This window comes from Eurosta solidaginis, chromosome 2, assembly GCF_040869045.1.
Source record: "Eurosta solidaginis isolate ZX-2024a chromosome 2, ASM4086904v1, whole genome shotgun sequence".
Classification (NCBI taxonomy): domain Eukaryota; kingdom Metazoa; phylum Arthropoda; class Insecta; order Diptera; family Tephritidae; genus Eurosta; species Eurosta solidaginis.
This window is the reverse complement of record NC_090320.1, coordinates 60,821,224-60,843,024: the sequence shown is the minus strand read 5'-3', so window position 1 is coordinate 60,843,024 and position 21,801 is coordinate 60,821,224. Positions and strand designations below refer to the sequence as shown.

The following is a 21,801-nucleotide window of genomic DNA, read 5'->3' as shown; positions in this document are numbered from 1 at the left end:
AAATTTCGAAAAACCGAAAAAGTGCGATAATTCATTACAAAAGACGGATAAAGCGATGAATCTTGGTAGGTGAGTTGAACTTTTGACGCAGAATAGAAAATTTGTAAAATTTTGGACAACGGGCGCGGTAGCGCCCACTTTTAAAAGAAGGTAATTTAAAATTTATGCAAGTTGTAATTTGGAAGTCGTTGAAGATATCATGATGAAATTTGGCAGGAACGGTACTCCTATTACTATATGTACGCTTAATAAAAATTAGCAAAATCGGAGAAGGACCACGCCCACTTTAAAAAAAAATTTTTTTTTAAAGTAAAATTTTAACAATAATTTTAATATCCTTACAGTATATAAGTAAATTATGTCAACATTCAACTCTAGTAATGACATGGTACAACAAAATACAAAAATAAAAGAAAATTTCAAAATGGGCGTGGCTCCGATCTTTTTCATTTAATTTGTCTAGGATACTTCTAATGCCATAAGTCGAACAACAATTTACCAATCCTTTTAAAATTTGGTAGGGGCATAGATTTTATGGCGTTAACTGTTTTCTGTGAAAATGGGCGGAATCGTTTGAAGCCACGCCCGGTTTTTATACACAGTCATCCGTCTGTCCTTCCGCATAGCCTTTAACACGATAACTAGAGCAAAAATCGACATATCTTTACCGAACTTAGTTCACGTACTTATCAGAACGCACTTTATCTTGGTATAAAAAATGAACGAAATCCGACTATGACCACGCCCACTTTATCGATATTGAAAATTACAAAAAATTAAAAAAATGCCATAATTCTATACCAAATACGAAAAAAGGGATGAAACGTGGTAATTGGATTGGCTTATTGACGCGAAATATAATTTTGGAAAAAACTTTGTAAAATGGTTGTGACACCTACCATATTAAGTAGAAGAAAATGAAAAAGTTCTGCAGGGCGAAATAAAAAACCCTTCAAATTTTGGCAGGTATTACATATAAAAATAAATTAGCGGTATCCAACAGATGGTGTTCTGGGTCACCCTGGTCCACATTTTGGTCGATATCTGGAAATCGCCTTCACATATACAACTACCACCACTCCCTTTTAAAACTCTCATTAATACCTTTAATTTGATACCAGTATCGTACAAACAAATCCTAGGGTTACTCCTGGTCCACCTTTATGGCGATATCTCGAAACGGCGTCCACCTATGGAACTAAGGCCCCTCTCTTTTAAAATACTCATTAACACCTTTCATTTGATACCCATATCGTACCAACATATTCTAAAGTCACCCCTGGTCCACCTTTATGGCGATATCTCGAAAGGCGTCCACCTATAGAACTAAGCCCCACGCCCTTTTAAAATACTCATTAACACCTTTCATTTGATACCCATATTGTACAAACAAATTCTAGAGTCACCGCTGGTCCACCTTTATTACGATATCTCGAAAAGGCCTCCACATATAGAACTAAGGCCCACGCCCTTTTAAAATACTCATTAACACCTTTCATTTGATACCCATATCGTACAAACAAATTCTAGCGTCACCCCTTGTCCACCTTTATGGCTATATCTCGAAAAGGCGTCCACCTGTAGAACTAAGGCCGACGACCTTTTAAAATACTCATTAACACCTTTCATTTGATACCCATATCGTACAAACAAATTCTAGAGTCAACCCTGATCCACCTTTATGGCGATATCTCGAAAGGCGTCCACCTATAGAACTATGGCCCACTCCCTCATAAAATACTCTTTAGTGCCTTTCATTTGATAGACATGTCATACAAACACATTCCAGGGTTTCCCTCGGTTCATTTTCCTACATGGTTATTTTCCCTTATGTTGTCACCATAGCTCTCAACTGAGTATGTAATGTTCGGTTACACCCGAACTTAACCTTCCTTACTTGTTTCTTATTATTGTTGTAGGGTTATCTACTTGAGTTAAATATACATACCTACTTTATTTTTGAAAATTATTTTTGAATTATTTTACTTTATTATATTATATTACTAGCAGACCCGGCAGACGTTGTTCTGCTCTAAATTTGGCCTACCTGCATACATTTTAATAAGCTTTTTCCGTCTAGCTGTGCCCTACCCCTCTACACCTTTTCCTAATCTTTTTATTCACTCCTCCCTCGGTCTTTTTCGCTTCATCTCCATCTTCGTCTCATTTTATCTCTTTCTCAGTCTCCTTATCTCTTTTCTCTTCTCTCAAGTTTTTCTCCTTCTTCTTCATCCCTTATTGCCAGTCCCAGAGGGTTGTATGTATTTTGTTCTAGGTGTATCCGGGTGCATGTTTTGGCCTATATCTCGAGACCCTAGTCACCCAGGGGTACGGAAATTATTCTGTACTATAGCACTCATCAACAGTTTTCATTTGATATCCATATTGTATAAACACATTCTAGGGGTACCCGGGTCCACGTTTTGGCCTATATCTCGAGACCCTAGTCACACAGGGGTATGCAAATTATCCTGTACTACAGCACTCATCAACAGCTTTCATTTGATATCCATATTGTATAAACACATTCCAGGGGTACCCGGGTCCACGTTTTGGGCTATATCTCGAGAACCTAGCCTCCTAGTTGTATGAAAATTATCCTGTACTATAGCACTCATCAACAGTTTTCATTTGATATCCATATTGTATAAACACATTCTAGGTGTACCCGGGTCCACGTTTTGGCCTATATCTCGAGACCACATTCACCCAGGGGTATGAAAATTATCCTGTACTATAGCACTCATCAACAGCTTTCATTTGATATCCATATTGTATAAACACATTCTAGGGGTACCCGGGTCCACGTTTTGATCTCAAGACCCTAGACACGTAGCGAAAAAAAGGTAGACGTTGGCCGATTCTCAGACCTACCCAATATGTTCAAAAAATTTCATGAGAATCGGTTCAGCCGTTTCGGAGGAGTTCAGCCTCTAAAACCGTGACAGAAGAATTTTATTTATTAGATTTTGTTGTTTCAAAATGAAAATTTTATTGGCAGTTATTTAAACAAATTTTTAGAATGTTAATATACATATTTATTTTTTAGGGGAAAATGTCTGCAACGATTTTTTGAATTGAGGAAAGAAATTGCTGTATTTATAGAAACTGAAGTGAAAGGCTTTGATGATATTTTAAAAGAAATTAAGTCACAAGAATTTAATAAAACGATTTTTGAATGGTTTGTAAAAAAATTGGAGTGCTTTTAACTGATCCGAACATAGAAAAACTTTATCATTTTCCTTCATTAAAGTTGGTTCTAAATGAGTATAATATTTCAACATACAATTTCACTTTTTTATAACTTGTCTCGCTGACTTGAAAAATAACTTTTCTAAAAGATTCCAAGACTTTGAATTTATCAGGAAAATGTTACCAATTTTTTTTGTACCCATGACATGCGATGCAACTGAGCAGAGCCCAGAACTCCAAATGGAGCTATGCGACTTACAATGCGACTCTGAACTACAGTTACTAGATTTAAAAGGCATTGATTTTTGGAAAGTTGTAAGTAAGGAGAAATACCCTTACTGCGTCAAGAAATTTTAAAATTGTATTCAATATTTGGTTGTACGTACATTTGTGAAAGCTCCTTTTCATTCCTTAAGCAAATAAAAACAAATAACAGAAATAGAGTTACAAATCAGCATTTAGAAGCGCTTCTGAAATATCAACCACAAACATCAAAATAGATATAGAAAAATTAGTTGCGGACAATTTATAGTAGGTTAATATCTCCAGTTTCATCTTACTTTAATCCTTCTTTCCGAAATACTATTAAATAAAAAAAATTTAAAACAAAACAAAAAAAAATGAAAAAAAAATATACAAAAAATAAAAACAAAAAAATATAAAAGATGAAATAAAATAAATGAATGAATTTCTTTTTTATCTGTTTTACAAAATTATTATTATTTATATTATTTTGTTTCTAAAAAACAAGACAAAACAAAAAAAGCCTAAAAATATAAAAAAATATAAATATCTAATGAATTTACCTTCTATCAGGATTACAAAATGTATAATTGTCTTTCTAAAATAATATCATTTTAAGAATTTTCGATGCTTTTACTATGTACTTTTTACTAGCTGCGTCGCCATTTTTTTATTTTTGGATTTCAAAGTAGTTGTGGTCACGCTTCCATAAGAAGCTTGTGGCGATCCCTGCTCTAAATATTCCTTTCATATACACACATACTTATATATTTATCTAGCATTTAAGTTTGAAAATGCCTAGTTAAATTAAGATTTTTGTATTTGAATTGGAAAAAAAAAAAGAAAAAGAAAAAGAGAAATAATAATGTGAGCTCAAGATCACTATAATTAAAGTAGCTTAACCTATGTAGCGGGTTTAAGAAATGCAAGTTTTCGCATTTGATGTACTCAGCGTTAAGAAAATTTTAATTTTTACATGAATTAAAGGAACTTCTATGGAATTGTAAAAGCTCACGTTATTTCCTGAGGTAATGTGGTAAGTCGGGTCATAGAGTTGCGCTAGGGATTTTTGGGTAAAAGAGGGTGCCCCCAAAAATCAAAGGTAGGGAGGGTTAAGATTTCGCACCTTTTATCTGCCCCACATCCGGAGATACTCTCTTTTCCGACTTTCAAATGACCATGCTGTACATTTTGCTTGCTCTCAACTTAAATTTTGTAGTTACTCGTTTTCCTTTTTTCTTGGTTTTATTCCTGACAAAAGGGTAATTTAGGGACCCTCATATTAAATATTTGTAATAGTTATTAGTAGAAAGAATCCCCCCAAAGCCGACTGAGTGCTAGTTTCGTAAAAGGGTCCCGCCCGACATGAACGTTCCCAAACAAACTTTGAAAACGTTGCTCGGTAACGAGAGAGACGCAATTAATTACACTTGGGATTAGATTTAATGGACTTCAATTATCCGACTCATACTACTGTATGGAAAAGTCGTATGGTGGTCAGCCTTTAGCAAAGCATCAAACCTTAACTTTTTGTGTAAAGTCCATAGATCTATAATGATTAGAAAACGTGGTGTTCTTAGGACAACACCTTGCGATGATCTTCAGTTTTGACATTTTTCCATTGGATCTTTGTGGTTATCGAGCGGCGGCGACCTGCGCTTATAGGAGTTGTCCAGCGGAAACAATAAAACCATAGGACATTCGAGTATACTAAACGAATACAGTAAAACCATAGGACATTCTAGTATACTAAACGAATACAGTTTTCTCCTCCTAGCACGGATCGTTGTGCGACCACAGCATTTACGGAAAGCATGCCTGACGGAAATAAACTTTAAGGTAAACATTCCTAGTAGGAAAGATTGGGCGGAGGTCGGATAGGTATCTTACTGTTGATGGCAGCATTTCCATATACAACGACGGTTCTAAGCTAAACGTCAAAGTTGGAGGAAAAGTCTATCAGCAAGGCAGGGTATGACCAGCCAGAAAACAAAAACGCTTACGTATGCCCCATGCGACATGCAAGTTAATGCTAAAATAGCACATGCACCGTCAATCCGACGAAGGATGGCTTTAAACACCAGGGTGTCGGACATCGAAGAAAACCTAGGCAAAATGGTGTCCTTGAAGATCCCGTCATATTTACAACCTCAGTAGGGATACAATTTCCATACTTGTAGAGGCACCAATTGGGCCGTGTCTTATAGGTAGGAATGCAAAAAGGCTAGTAGCGCCTTATCGTCGATGCTGCAGGCATTTTGAAGTGAATGAAGAGGTGGTTCACCTCATCTGCAATTGTCCGGCGCTAAGTGGCGCGCGGTGGCCCTTCCTGGGTGCTGCATTTCCCGATAATCTACGCCAGGTCATGGGGCATGATGTTAAGCACCTCGTAGGCTTTATCAGGTCCTCAAAAGGGTTCAAGAGGACATTTTCTTTCGGTTTAAACTTAAGGGGTCCAATTAACGTACCTATATACTTTTTAAAGTACCTGGCTCTATGTTGTTGAACATCACTGTATACACAAATAACTGCGGAAGTTTGTATGCAAAATTGAAACTTCTCTTCCCACACTTACCTTCAATACATCGTTAGCTTGTGCTACTACACCGGTCGTCAATGGTTTGCTGCCATGCTGCTGATTTCGCCGCAAATTATGCAAAAATGTTACAATGAATATGCGCACAATAATGGCCAAACTAATGATGACAACTGTAAGACCACTACCAACCAACACCGGTGAAAGCGTAATAGATACTTCATCGTCTAGAATGCAGAAAATGTCATTGGCGTTGGCAATGCGTTGAGAGATGAAGATTTTCGTAGTTTATGTTTGCATGCACCCCAGCGATTTGGATTTGTCGTAGTTATTGTTGATTTTTTTGTTATATTTTTTGTGCATAGTGATTGGTATAGTTTTTCAAATATTATTGGATTTACATTTTGTCAACATTCAAATTTATTTATTTATTTGTTTTTGCATGCAATAAAGGTGCGGAATCGAATAACAAATAAATAGTGAAACGAAATTGATTTTTTTGTTTTTTGTTTTGTTCATACATTTTTATATTTATAAGTAGTTTTAAATATTTTGTATTGCACGTTTTGCGGATATTTCAAAATAAACACAATGAATACAAGTTTGAAATTTTTGTTATGTTTTGAATCATTTGTATTAAAATGATTATTTTTTTTTGGTTAGTCATTAAATATTTTTTAATTTGTTTACGGTTTTTTTTTTTTGACAGAAAAAATAATTCATATTATGGTAATGTTATGGTTATTAATGCGTCAAGCATGTCACGTACATTTTGCAGAAATTCACGGAAATCCAGTTGATATATTTATGAATTTTTTATTACATCGTTGATTTAAACACAGGTGAAAGAAGAGGAAGCATGAAAAAAATTAAATGGAAAATGCAACATGAATATTAAAATTGATTTATTATTTCAAGTGTTTATTATATACATTTTACAAATTGGAATATATATATACACGTTGTAGCAATCAAAAAAATTCAGCTATAGGAAAAATTTTACTATCGACCTTGACAATCGCAGGAGACTGTCACAGATCGGCACATATTTCCATCGTTAGCGCTGCGCTCATAAACTGAGTCGAATGGCAGCCGTTGGCGAGTTCGGTGGTTACAAAAAGAATTAAACAAGGGGCACCACAGGGTGGTGTGCTATCACCACTTCTGTTTAACTTCTACATATCGAAGCTGCATTCACCACCCGAAGTAGTCACTATCGTTTCATACGCCGATGACTGCGCAATAATAGCTACAGGCCCAGGCCTACACATAGATGAGTTTTGTAATAAAATAAACAGCTATCTCCCGGTTCTCCCCAGTTTTTCGCCTCGCGAAACCTGACATTGTCACCGATCAAATCATCGGCGACCTTATTTACAACATGGACACGTCAAATGTCGACCATTTTGGACATCCACGTCGATGGCATTACCCTACCGAATGTCTTACACCAAAAAATCTTGGGTGTGACGTTCGATCAGGATCTATATTTTGGAGAGCATGCAACCTTAATTGTACCCAAAAACCCAGAGCGGTAATAAAATCATCAAGTCTCTTGCCGGCAGCACTTGGGATAAAGGCAAAGAAGCGCTCATTACCACTTACAAGGCAATTGACCGGCCGATTGCATGCTACGCGTCCCCGATATGGTCGCCAAGCCTAAGGGTTAATCACTGAAAGAAAATACAGGCCTGCCAAAACACTGCCCTCAGAACCGCTACGGGCTGTCTTCTTATGTCCCCAGAACACCACCTCCACATAGAGGCGAGAGAACTCCCCATAAGGGAGAGAAATGAAATGCTGAGAAAAAAGTTTCTGTTGAATACCCAGAAACCTGGTTATCCCAACAGACATCTGATTGATGAGACCACACCTCCCAGGGACTTAAGATATCATCTCCGTAAACATTATAAGTAAGTACGACACCTAAGAACACAGCCGTATGAAGTAGAAACAACCTCAACGTTAAGGAGCATAACGAAAAGCTGAACATACAAGTGTTTGCAAAATTGTCAAAAATAGTACAGAATCAACCCCGACTTACGGACTATCTGTCCTACATGCGATGTGTCCCCACATGACACCAACCATCTTTTCAATTACACCTACGCCTTTATCACCAACTCCGCTATGGTATACCACTGCTAAATCTGCTCATTTCGTTGGACTCCTCTATGAGGACTTTGATGGAAATTTGTGAATGTTCGTATATTTTGAATGGGGCGAAGGACTGTTAACACAACACGAAAAGTTTGATGGCGAATATGCAAAACAGTCCGAATGCAATTACGAAGTAGACCATTGAATAACTCGAGTCCGCAGAGAAATTCTGTGGCTAAAGTTTCCGTTGTCTATTCTAGCCGAAAAAAATTATACCCGATAATTTCCGGGAATGTTGGTCAGTCATTTGTCGGTACGCTACGTCCCTTCAAATTTACGTACCCTGCCCAATTACTTCACGTTTTGCATAACAATAGTTTTAAGCTCCACTAAAGTTTCGAAACGCCGTGAAATAGTGGTGCCGTGCACTGCCTACCACACCGAAGACTCTGAATTCAATTTCCGGACAAAGCAACATCAAAAATTTAGAAACAAGTTTTTTCAATTAGAAAAAATTATTTTCAACAGGAGCCGCTTCTCGGCAGTGATTCGGCAAACGCTGCGAGTGTATTTCTACAATGAAAAGCTTCTCAGTGAAAGCTCACCTGCCTTGCAGATGCCGTTCGGAGTCGGCGTAGAACATGTAGGTCCCGTCCGGCCATTTTCTAGGAAAAATGGAAAGGAGCACGACGCAAATCGGAAAATAAGCTAGGCCTAAAATCTCTTTGAAGGTTATGGCACCTTGTGTTTACTTTTGCTTAAGTTTCCGAGTAATAAATTAGGTTTGAGTTGCAATATTTGCGCCTAATGAGGGATCAAATTGCCTTTTGAGAGCTTTCTTGAAAGCAATCCGTAACTGAATGTAGGTAGCTTTCCACAATTTTAAGTTCTTCGATACTAAGCACGTCTATTACACTTATACACAAATGTATATGTGTTTGTATAATGTAATTATTTGAATGTAAATGTATTCATGTTTCTTACTAACCTGTTTTATATGCTGATGATCCAATAATAACTTCTGGCAAAAGATACGAAGAACTTCGACCTTTCTGATTGTATGCATAAATACGTAACTTCAATGAGTTGTTCTCCTGTGTCATTAGAGATGTCAGTGTATTGAGATTCTCTAAAGAAAATTGTGGCTCCTCAACGTTTGTTAAATTGAATCTAAAAAAAATTGAGAAAAAAAATATAATCAGATATACTTTTTGGATATGCACGTAAATATATAAATATGTAAATATCCTTTTTAAATAAACATTAAGATTTGGATAAGGTTTCTGATTTGGATGAAATATGCATACATACAACCGTATTTAAAGAAAAACGCCTGCGTATGAAAATGGAAAGTACAAAGAACTATTGTTAACTAAATGCTTACGGCTGGCTCAACAGCTAATCGCAATTTATACGAAAGCTCAACAAATCCATATTCTTCAACCCTGCAGTCAAACCAACTAGCTGCAAAATAACTCACAACTTAGATGAATGCGCAATAAGGATGTGAATAGAAAATATTTTGAAGTATATCGTTGATTGGAAGTATCGAAACAAAATATACCAGTACGCAGACACGATTTAGCAAATAAAGTTACTCGCACACATTTATTAGAAAGCACATGGATAGGAGGACATATCCTAAAGTAGATGCTAAACTCGAAGTAGTCATATATTAGCCATGTATTTTGATATGTAAATGGGGTATTCCATCCCTTTTCGACCAATTTTGAACCCGACCCCTTTAGAATTGGCTGAAAGTTTTTCTTCTTTTTCTAGCTTAAGAAAGGCGCTTTTCAGAATTTTTTCAAATTTTTTCATCCAACTCAAAAAAAGTTATGAATTTAAAAAAAAAACACCGTTTTTGTTTTCAAAATGCTATAACTTTTTCAAAAATTGACCGTTTGGGATCTTTTTTTTTCAAAAAAATTTGTTTTTAAATGTACTTTTCGGAAAAAATACAAAAAAAAATTTTAAGGTTTTTTTTTTAAATTTTTCGGTTTTTCGAAATTTTTCGAATTTCGCCATTTTTTTTTTTTCTCATAAAAAACTTCAATCAATTCTGCAATTATCCCCACTAATCCCGGAGTGGGCCGATTTTTTTTATATTTTTTTTTATTTAATGGAAGAAAAAATTTTCAAAAATAAAATTTCTTTTATCAATTTTATTTATTTAACAAAAAAATGTAAGAAAATGATTTTTAAGTATTTGAAATAAGAGGAATTGCAAGTAAATTCGTTAAAATATAAAACTGAATACGATTATATTGGCAGTGATTTTGCTAATACAGATGATGAAATTGACGTTATGGTAAATACTTTAACAAGAAAACTGCTGCAGCAGATTGTTGTGTTGAAATCCAAATTTATTCCGGAGCAGGTATGGTTTGACAGCCAATGTTTTAAGGCACGCAAAAAGATTTTGAAGCACTTAGATGAACTTTGGTAAAGTGGTACTGAAGAGACTCGTGAGTTATATATTGCACTACGTTCTAATTACTTCAAGCTCTGCGCTAAGAAAAAGTTATCATATAAATGTAAGGAAATTGACTTATTAAATACAGTCAGAAACTCGGGTTGCTAACTCGTTAAAAAACCGTCCTCTAAGTGTGACTGGCAATTTGGCGTTGAGCAATTTTTACAACTATTTTCAGATACTGTTGTCGGATACAAATAAAGTTCCTTGCATGCACTTGGGCGTTGTCTTCGGTGGTCGACCCTTTTCTCGATGCTCTTTTTGAGCCCCGTGAGCTGCAGCTGGTTCTCAAAGGTTTAAAAGACAACAAGGCTCCCGGTCAAGATCGTATCTGTTATGAGTTTTACAAGTACGCACCAGAGTGTCTCTTAACTTCTTGCTTTGTTCAGCATAATATGTATTTTTAAAGAAGCAAATCCCTCAATCGTTTCGTAACTCTATCATAGTTGCCCTTTTCAAAAAAGAGGATCCCGATCTTCCATCCAATTACAAGGGGGCTATCATTGCTTGATTCAATATACAAAATTTGGTTTGCTTCTGAGCCGTATCAATGCTTGGCTTGATTGTAACAATATAATTTCTGAATTCCAGGCGGGTTTCCATAAAGGCTATTCTACAATAAACAATTTATTTAATTTAACTAATATAGTGCAGTTAAACTTTGGTGCGAAGAAGAAAACTTTCGCCTTTTTTGTAGATTTTTCATGTGCTTTTGACACAGTTCCACGGAATATACCTTTCTATAAGTTAGCCCAGCTCGGCCTCTCCAGGCACATTACAGAGGATTTGCGCTCCATTTATGAAGAAACAGCCAGTCAGGTATGGATGGATGGAGTGCTTTCAGATCCGTTTACTGTTAATCACGGTGTACGGCAAAGTTGTTTGCTGAGTCCAACTCTGTTCTCATTATACATCAGCGATTTAAGTGGCAGTCTCTCCGGCGGTGTAAAGGTTGCTGACACAACAGTAAAAGTACTTATGTACGCCGACGATATCGTTCTTTTAGCCGACTCTGCCACTGTCTTACAGAAAATGACAAATGAGCTTTACGTGTACGCAGTGGGATTTGAGAGTTAACCTTTCCAAATCTAAAATATTACTGTTCAGAGAATGCAGTAGATTTCCTTCTTTTCGTCGGTCTTATGGTTGCAAGATTATTGAGATTATAAGTGACTACAAGTATCTGGGAGTTCTCTTGAATTACAAACTATTCTTTACAAAGCACCTCGAGGCAAAACTAGCATAGATTAAAACAGCGATATATGCTACCTGGTCAAAATACATAAATAACCCTCGCATTTGTACCTCAAATAAGATGAAAATTTTCGAGGCAGCATTCAGGTCCATTATGTTTTATGTTGCGCAATTCTGGGGTGTTGATAAGTTTTGAATGCGTAGAGAAACTTCTTCGCTTCTTTTTAAAAAAGTTAATTTTTTACGAGCTAATACACCAAACTATATGTTACACCTTGAATCAGGTTTATCGTCGCTATTCAGTCACACCTTACGTATTCACATGCTTTATATTGCGCGCTGTTTAAGTTTGCCAGCAAATAGACTGCCCCGAGTTGTAGCAGAGGAGACAAGGGTCGTACTGGGTCAAAAAGTGGAGAAACGTTTATGAAAGTGTCGACATGATGCCTCTGTCTGACTTTTCATCCGCATCGCTTAATACGAGCATACCAATTTTACTAGAGAAATTGATTCAAAAAGAGTTTGCAGGCAATGCTGATAGTTATTTTCAGTCGTCACATGATCTTTACTCCGACTTGCTCCCTATGTCCTCTACCTATTTTAACGATGAGTATTCTGCGTACGCCATAAGTCTGATTTTCCGAGCAAGGGGTGGCTTGCTAAATCTTAATGCTCGATGTTTTAAAATTGTTTTTTTCCAAAAACTGTTCTATGTGCAATTTATGTGTAGCTGAAGACAACTATCACTTCATTGAAATATGTCCTATATATAAATACATACGGTTTAATTGTTTTGGTGAGAAATTTTTAGATCTGCAGAAGATGGTAAATATCCTTACGGGTTATAACTAAAATTCACTCTTTGTTTATATAAGAAAGTGCCTTAAGTATAGAGAACTTATTGTCAACGAATTTTCCTAAATGAGTTGTTTAGTTATAAGTGGTATTAAGACACACAACTTTTATTGTTATTGTCTGGAATCTTTATTTATTTTTACTTTCATATATTTATAATTTAATTCACTTTACTTTACTTTTGTAACTACTAGTCGAAAGAAAATAAATAAATCACTACTACTACTACATTGGCAGTTATCGGTCGCCATATAAGGTTAGGTTAGGTTTAATTGGCTGCGCGAGGCAAACTTAGACCAGTGACATTAGGCCCTTTGTGATACAACGAAAATACACCATTATCATTCCTCTTCGAACCATCTTGAGGACCCGATAAAGGCTAGAAAGTTTTTGATATCATTCTCTGTGATCTGGTGCAGATTATCTAGAAATGAAGCACCAAGAAAGCGTTTCTGTGCGCCACTTAACGCAGAGAAGTTCCAAATGAGGTAAACACCGTTCCCTAGTTCCATAAAGCACTTGTGGTCGCAAGAGCCTCTGCTGTTAAAGAAACAGGATTCTCCACCGGTAGATGAGGTTGACAATTTGGATGGGGTAGCTATTTATTGCGCTGGAAATCCCTTGAAAGTGTCGCTCTACAGAACCCCTCGAATCAACTTGGTATTTTAGTCGTCTCTTACGCCAGGCATGCCTGCCGCGCGTATATCTAAGCCCATTAACCGGCTGAGGTACCGTTCCCGCCTCTTTTTGCTCTTTACAACTCATACAGCAAAGATGATGAGGCGCTCCTAACGTTTCTGTATGCCCACCTATAATGCAGTGGCCAGTTATTACTCCTACAAGTATAAAAATTAGATCCCTAGTGAGGGTGTAAACGTGATGAGTTGTTTTAGGATTCCATTTTGGACTGATTTCTACCGATTTCCGACAAACACCACCTTTGGTCGGGTTGACTGTGGATGTAGATGGATGTAGAAGTTTCGGGATTCCGATGGCGACTTTAGGTTTCCTCCTGCATAGATGGGCCTCGAGCCAGCTTAGCAAGCATTGGTCGGACGCCACATCTTGCAGGGTAGCAAGATCTTTCTGCTCGGAAGTGGATGGTAGGAGGTCTGTCGAAGTAATCGGGTTCACTAAGGCTCATCTATCATTGGGGTTTTGACAAAGCCCTGTCCAATGGGAACCCATGCAGTACGATTCAATATACTGGAAACCCCATTCTGATGGAGCTGTATGTTTCGCCAGAACTAGGCGAAAGTATTCTGGTCGTGACTCACTTGGATCTGCAGAAAAATATTCAAGGTTGAGATCGGCCTCGATCGCAATTATATCCGTGCTACGCAACGAGTCTCTATGTAACTCAAGCTACATTACGGTAAACTTATTTTATTTGGCATCACAGCGGTCCGTCATGTTATCCAAGTGAGCTTCCCTTACCAAAGTAGCTATCACCTAACCTAATGTTGTTTTTATTGTAGCAGTCGCCCCATCCAATAGGCGCGCTGATCACAAATTGTTATCAAAGTCCTCTAACGGGAGTCCAAGGAAACTGGTTGGATCGGACCATAGGGAGATTGGTGTTAGAGGCGTAGGTTCCACATTACAATTGAAAAGATGGTTGGTGTTTTGTGGGAACACATCGCATTAGAGGAAGCGTTTTGGCGCGCATTGTTTGAAGGCTAAAACGGTTTAATAGGTTAAGTGCCAGTTAAGCAAGTAACATACCACTTCCATATTCCTCCAACAATGTTTATACATCGAAACCGCAAGAGCGCTTAATCTTTTTGCATAAGAAAATATGTTGTTCCTGTTCATGCCGTTATAGCTTTATAGTCATCGTTTTTTTTTAGTTAGTAAGCGTGTAGTCATTTTTCGATCTTGTTGGGTCGACTAGGTTGACGTCAAACTATGGGATAGTTTCCTGCTATATAATGCACATACACACACATACATATATATATAAGCCCATTGAATTCCTTTTATACACATTTCCATTATTTCGCACTTTTTTTTGTGGCACATTTTTGAAATGTTAGAAAGTCATTTGAATAAATGTCACTTGAATTGCCTAAAAAATAAGCGTACCAGATCAGTAAGAGCATAGAGATGTACAAACACATACACATTGACCTTTGTTAGTTTAAGTATGTTTTTTTATATATTAACAACTAAAACCTCTTCAAAATTCTTTCAGTAAATTTGCCCAGACAGGTTTATGCATATTCCTTTTTTCGTGCTCCTGTTTAGAGACCCACATTTATGACGCATTAAATGTTTGTTTTCGCATCGACATTTTGCCTTAAACGTTTTGTAGCTTTCCAATTCAATTTTGGTAGTTTCTATAAAATTGCGCCCTTTTTTCCTAAAATTTTCAATGTTTGCCATTTTTGTTATAACGAACACATGCACATATACAGCTGTGTATTTGTAGATGTATATGTGACTATTCAAATGAACTTATTTCTAAAACGAATCAGATTTCCTCTGCTATGCATTAAGGGGAAATCCAAACAATTTCAAAAGCATATAGATGTATATATCTATGTACAAATGGGACACCTATATCAATAGGGAGCTTACTCAAAAATGTAAAATTTTGATGTTTAGGGTGTCTCCGAGCTTTCCAATTTGATAGCTACCGAACTGTATACTCGATTTACTAATACCTCCATTAACCAGCGAGAAAAGAAGTTTGAAAAAATTAAGATTGCATTGCCGCATACGGGAGAAGATTTTTCTGAACATGACGTTTAAAAGGGTTTATTTAGCTTGACTCTGTGTAGCGTTGTTTACGAATTTTGTAATTGAAATTTAAGTAACTTCCCGATAAGACATTAGCTTGAAACTGGGAATATAGATCAGATCCCGATGAAAATGCAATAATAGGACAAAAATTGCCACCAGGTGGCGCAAGGATCGAGATATTCAAAAAATCGTATTTCTGGTCCGATTTGGCTTATAATCGCCGTTAGGTGGCGCAAGTATTGAGATATTAAAAAAATCGTATCTATTTGTCGTCCGATTTGGCTATTTGGATCACATATTACGTATAAGAATAGAAATCGACCTATGAAGAAAATTTTCCGACAGGTGGCGCAAGGATCGAGATATTAAAAAAACGTATTTTAGCCCGATTTAGCTAATATCTGGACTACATACTGCATACAGCAGCGATCGCCAGAAACTTCTAATGGAAGCGTGACCACACCTACTTTGAAACAATATTGATATCCAAAAATAAAAAAAATGGCGACCGACCTAGTAAAAAGTACACTGTAAAAAAATTTTAAAATATATTTTATTTTTTAGAAATATTCAATGTTTATTTCATTACTTCAAAATTCAAAAAATGCGGTCTGCGCATGTACGTTACAGCATTTGGCCAACAGAGGGACGAAATAGTTTACGTTCTGCGCATTTACGCACTAATAAAAAATACGATAAAGCAATCAACGCTTAAGCAAGCTTTATTATATTATTTATTGTATTCTATTAAATTTTTGTCCATGCATTTCTATTCTTCATTTTGATTTCTCAAAAAAATAACGACAACAAATCAGCTAGCAGAGACGGCGCTGGCACGTACACATACCAAGTCGGACTTGGTAGCTTTCAAAATTAAGGAATTAAAGAATTATAGAAACAATTGCGTGTGAGCGCTTATGGGGTGACGACCGCTGGCATACAGAAATAGAAATCGCTTTATGAAAAAAAAATCCCACTAGGTACCGCAAGTATCGAAAAATTTCAAAAAACTCATATTCGTGGTCCAATTTCAATCATATTTGGAACAAATATTAAATAGAGTCCGATAGAAGTGGCATCAAAAGAGCACATAAGTTCAAATTTTGTAAGAGAAATTTCAGTAAAAAATTCAAGTCCCGGTAGAAATGACTTCAAAATACTTTGGAGCACAAAAGCTTAAATTTTGTAACTGAAATTGTTTGGCCTTAGTTTCGTCGAACACAAATGCATCAAACAGATGAATCGTCAGCTCAGATCGACTTTGGAGGAGACGACTTACATATTATTCACCCTAAGGCCATACAGTTTCCGGCGTAATTCAATTATGGGACGGCTGACTGCTTCCACTCTCCACAAAATGCAAGACAACACGGTTAACCACGCCGTTGTGTTTTTAGGCTCAAAATTGTTTGGAGGGACAAGCATATGAGACGCTGGGTCTTGTGAAGTCTTTGGAAGGATTATATATTGAGGAGTTAGATTGCAACAAATAGTCAGGAAGGAGTCCTTGTAATAATGAGGCACTAAATGAACTAAATAGAATGAGAAATAATAGGCAATAAAATGAAAACTAATAACTATATTTTTTGAGTTGGTCTCTATTTTGATCTAGGTGTGCGATATATTAGGATGGTTCTTATAATATTTTTATTATTTCTAGGTCTAGGTGCAATGCGACCTTTATTTAGATCTATTGTGCGTGACATTTCAGCCTATTACCGAAATCGAACGCTTTGAATGTATTCGTATGATGCTAAAGATTTGATTCTTTGACCTATTTAGTAGGTCCTCTGTTCTTCGTCCATCTGAAATCGGTCAGGTTTGCTTGGTTATCTATTATGTATTCGAGGAGTGCCAGTTGGAGACCTCTAACTACTTAAATCTGCCTTGAATCGTTTTTATTTATGTAAGTGGGTGACCCGTCACGATCGCCTCTGCAAGATTCAGTAGGGCCCTTGTGTTTAAAAGTTCACCTGCCATCTCCTTGTTTTTTAGGTAGTGTGTTCAAGAATCCATACAAAGGTTATGTTTGCTAAGTAAGCTGCAGCTGTGAGAGAAGTGACAGGGGAGTTAAGTGCGATGAGGCATACTTAGCAATATTGGTAAAAGCACACCTCCCGTCGGCTCACCGAGTCATCCGACAGGAATGTGCACGCTCTCTCTTGTCCCAGGACTTCCGCTTGCAAAATCCAAACAAATTTGGGAAAACGAACAAACGGCGACACCTTAAGATACTCACAGTAAACACCTGCCTAACGATGCACTGGCCTTTGTAAGTTCATCTGCTTATACATTGCCGTCTATATACCTGTGACCTGGTACCCATGTTAGAGAAATGGTCGCTGTTTTTGATGCACAGCACCTTCTAACAATTATCGACGGTGTAAGTGATGAGCCCAACACGAAGAGAGCTGCTTGGTTATCTTAGAATATGCATACCACTCAACCGAATAATGAGTTCTCCAACAGGAAGCATTCCTGTTCCTAGTAGTTCTGCTTGAAAGGTAATAGCTGGGTTTGGATGGCAGATTGGGAGTAAAACTTCTAACAGTTCGGAGAAGTCTCCTGCATCAACACCGCAATCGATTCTGGACCCGTCAGTAAATAATGAGGTGACACCATACCACACCGGCTGACCGAACCGTTCTCGAGGAAATCCTCACATCAAATTTCATTTCAATTTTCAATTTAGGCGAAAGATTGTTTGTTGCCGAACCTACATCGGGTACCCATTTTAGGATGCCCCTGTGGCCATACAGCTTCTTATTTTAGTAGCAAGACTACGTGATTCTTATGGCAAGGGTAGTCGCTTTAAGTCGTACGTGTAGGTCGACTAGTAGCTGGTTAACGTTAACAAATGACCTAAATGCTCCTTTTACCCCTGCATAAACTGCACGTTGTATTCTTTTTGGGTTTTTAATGTTATATTGCTTGCCAATGGCAGGCCATCACACTATCGCTCCGTACGAAAGAATGGGTCTTATGACATCTGTGTACAGCCGCATGGTGGGTTTTGTTCTTAGGCCTCAGTTTCTGCTAACTATTCTTTTACACGAGTAGTAGGCAATGTACGCCATCTCTATTCTTCTATCAATATTCAATTTCCATTCTAGTCTGCTGCTTCTTTTTAAAGACTTATATGTCGGATCTGTTAATAAGTTTAGAGTATTGGGACATACTTTGATGAAGTGACGCGCACTGTTTCATAAAACACTTGTTGTAAGTTTACATACTAAAAATTAGTAGGCGAGAAAAACATTAATGAAAATATTTGAGTAGTAAAAAAATATGAGGCAGAGTAAAATTATTATTGATTGGAAGTGCGTGCGCGTCAATTCCTCTTAGACTTTTGATAATGACTTCGCATCCTGCGTCATCAGAAGTAGGCAATGAGCCAGAAGAGTTAAATAGTGAAAATAGTGTATGGAAAAAATTATACGAACAACAAAATAAAGAGTTTTTTTCGCTGTTAAAAACACTTGGTTCGACTCCCAGTCCAAATAGTGATGTGCAGCTACCGGAATTTGATCCAGATAGATTTAATGTAAGTGCACGAGCCTGGATAGCCACCGCAGATATGTACATGGCAGAGAAGCCCTTAAAGGGTGCACCTTTAATGTTGGTTCTTAGTCGTGCTTTAAAAGGACAAGCTGCAAATTGGCTAACAGACATTTCGTACCTCGATATGACTTGGAATGAGTTCAGAGATGTTTTCGTTTCAAGATTCGACTTTTCGGAGACAAATACTGCTTTCCTTATCAATTTAAGCAATAAAAAACCAAAAGAAGATGAGTGCCTTGCATCTTATGCAGCAACAATAATGACGTCATTATCGACCAAATCGAAAAATTTGTCCACGGAAGAGATAGTCATTTCAACAGTGCTGGCACATGTGGCTCAGTTCGACCCTCGTATTCATCGATTGGCTTTCACATCAAACGTCGGAACAAGAAAGCTTTTACAGCAAGAACTAAATTCGATGTCGTTTATCAAGAGGAAAATTTCATCAATGAGCAGTGGATGTGAACGAATTGATACCAAACGTCAGAAGCATTCCCCACTTAAATATGCTGTCAAATGTTTCATCTGTGGTAAACCGGGACATAAAGCGATGATGTGCAAATATAAATTAGATAAAGCCACACAATTAACACCCAAGAAGGAATTACCAAATAGAAGTTCTTTTAATCCAAACAAGGCATCAGTCAAGTGTTATCGTTGTCAGGGTTTGGGGCATTACGCCTCCCGATGTCCAAATGCAACCGAAATTTTACGAGAGTCAGGTGAGCAATACACTTTTTTTTACGATTCTGGAGCGGAGTGTTCACTTATGAAAGAATCTATAGGTTCAAAGTTTTGCGGTAAGCGTTTTAACAATGTGCAGATGAATATTTGTCATACAATATCATGAGAGGTCGTGAGATTTTAAACCAGGCGTGTGCGTCAAAATGAGTTGTAAGGAATTAGTTTTTAGTAAAGTCGAAATTTCAGTAAATAATTGTAAGAAGCAAATAAAAATCTTCAGTATTAAAGATCTTAATATTGATATTCCATTGCAATTTGAATCGAAATTGGTGAATATTTTGAACAGGTTCAAAGAAAGTTTTACGGAAGCCACGCCTTGTACCTCTACTGCTGTTACTCCTATGCAAATATGCCTTAAATATCCGAATAAGACTGTTTGTAGACGGCCTTATAGACTAAGTTTTGAAGAACAGGGTATTGTTCGCGAAAATATTAATGAACTATTAAGGGTGGGAGTAATTCGGCCCAGCTGCTCTCCTTTTGCTAGCCCCATTTTATGGGTCAAAAAGAAAGATGGTTCAGATCGCATTTGTGTAGATTATCGCCAATTAAATGATAATACTATTCCTGATAGATTTCCTTTGCCTTTAATATCAGACCAAATTAATAGACTTCGTGGAAGCTATTATTTTACTACTTTGGATATGGTTAGCAGTTATCATTAAATACCGGTGCATTCAGATTCTGTAGAAAAAATGGCTTTCATAACACCAGAATATCACTTTGAGTACCTGGCCATGCCTTTGGATTGCGAAACGCTTCAGCAGTCTTTCAACGGGCTGTTATGAAAGTTCTTGGGGAGCTAGTTCATTCTTATGTGGTAGTTTACATGGATGACATTTTGGTATTAGGAACAGAAGATGTTGAGCAAAGTATAAACAGGATTGGCATTGTTTTACAAATACTTGCCGACGCTAGATTTTCGCTTAATATTAAGAAGTGTATATTTTTGAAGCTAAAGGTAGAATACCTTGGGTATGAAGTGAGTGATGGTCAAATTAGACCCAATCCAAAAAAAAAAAAAAAAATAGAAGCTTTGGTAACTCTTCCTCCACCAAAATGGTGACTCAACTACGCCAATTCATTGGTTTATCTTCATTTTCGGCAATTCGTTCCAAAATGTTCCCAAGTAATGTCGCCCTTATATGCCCTAACGAGTATAAGTAAAGGAAATCTTATTTGGAGGACATTACATGAAAATATTAGACAAAAAATTATAGCAGTGTTAACCGAATCTCCTGTTCTTACTATATTTGATCCAAATTTTCCTACTGAATTGCTATATTGTTCTTACTATATTTGATCCAAATTTTCCTACTGAATTGCATACTGATGCAAGCGCTTTAGGATATGGTGCAATCGTTATGCAGAGAAGTGACTAAAATCTTCGTGTTGTGGCATATTTTAGTAAGAGCACCACACCTGTAGAAGCAAAGTACCATTCTTATGAACTGGATATTCTCGCAGTTGTAAATGCTGTGAAGCACCTTAGGCATTTTGTATATGGTCGCAAATTTATTGTAATTACAGACTGTAATTCCCTGAAATCAGCACGTAGCAAGCTGGACTTGACACCTAGGGTACACAGATGGTGGGCATTTCTGCAGTCATTTAATTTTGATATTATACATAGGAGTGGCGATCGTATGGCCCACGTTGATTTTTTTTCAAGAAACCCACAACGCACTTTAAACAATCACGTAGATAAAGTAGAAAGAAAAGAAGTTAACATTGCGGATATTTCCGGAAACTGGCTAATTGCTGAACAGCGTCGCGATGAGGAAATTCAGAAAATAGTTTCTGATTTAAAAAATGGTAAACTTAGCGACAATTTATCCAAAACTTATGAGCTGCGGTCAGGTGTACTATATCGCATTATACAACGCAACGGCCGAACGAAGTGTTTGCCAATCCTTCCTCGCACCCTAAGATGGTCGGTTATAAATTGCGTTCATGAATCTTTAACTCATCTCGGATGGGAAAAGACTCTCGAAAAACTTTATGATATGTACTGGTTTGAGAATATGGCAAAGTATGTCAAGAAATTTATAGACAAATGTATTACATGAAAAGTTTCTAAATCTCATTCTGGTAAAGTTCAGGCAGAGCTACATTCCATTCCAAAGATCTCGACTCCGTGGCACACAGTGCATAT

General features: G+C 37.0%; 1 protein-coding gene across 1 annotated transcript in view; it reads right to left on the bottom strand.

The window, feature by feature from the left end:
* side-II (sidestep II) overlaps positions 1–21,801 on the bottom strand; it is a 290,969-nt gene that overhangs the window by 15,382 nt on the left and 253,786 nt on the right. The window contains exons 17-18 of the mRNA XM_067769114.1: positions 9,060–9,241; positions 6,011–6,198 (exon numbers count right to left, since the gene is read on the bottom strand). Coding sequence (XP_067625215.1) covers positions 6,011–6,198; positions 9,060–9,241 — 370 coding nt within the window. The remainder of the gene's footprint in view (positions 1–6,010; positions 6,199–9,059; positions 9,242–21,801) is intronic.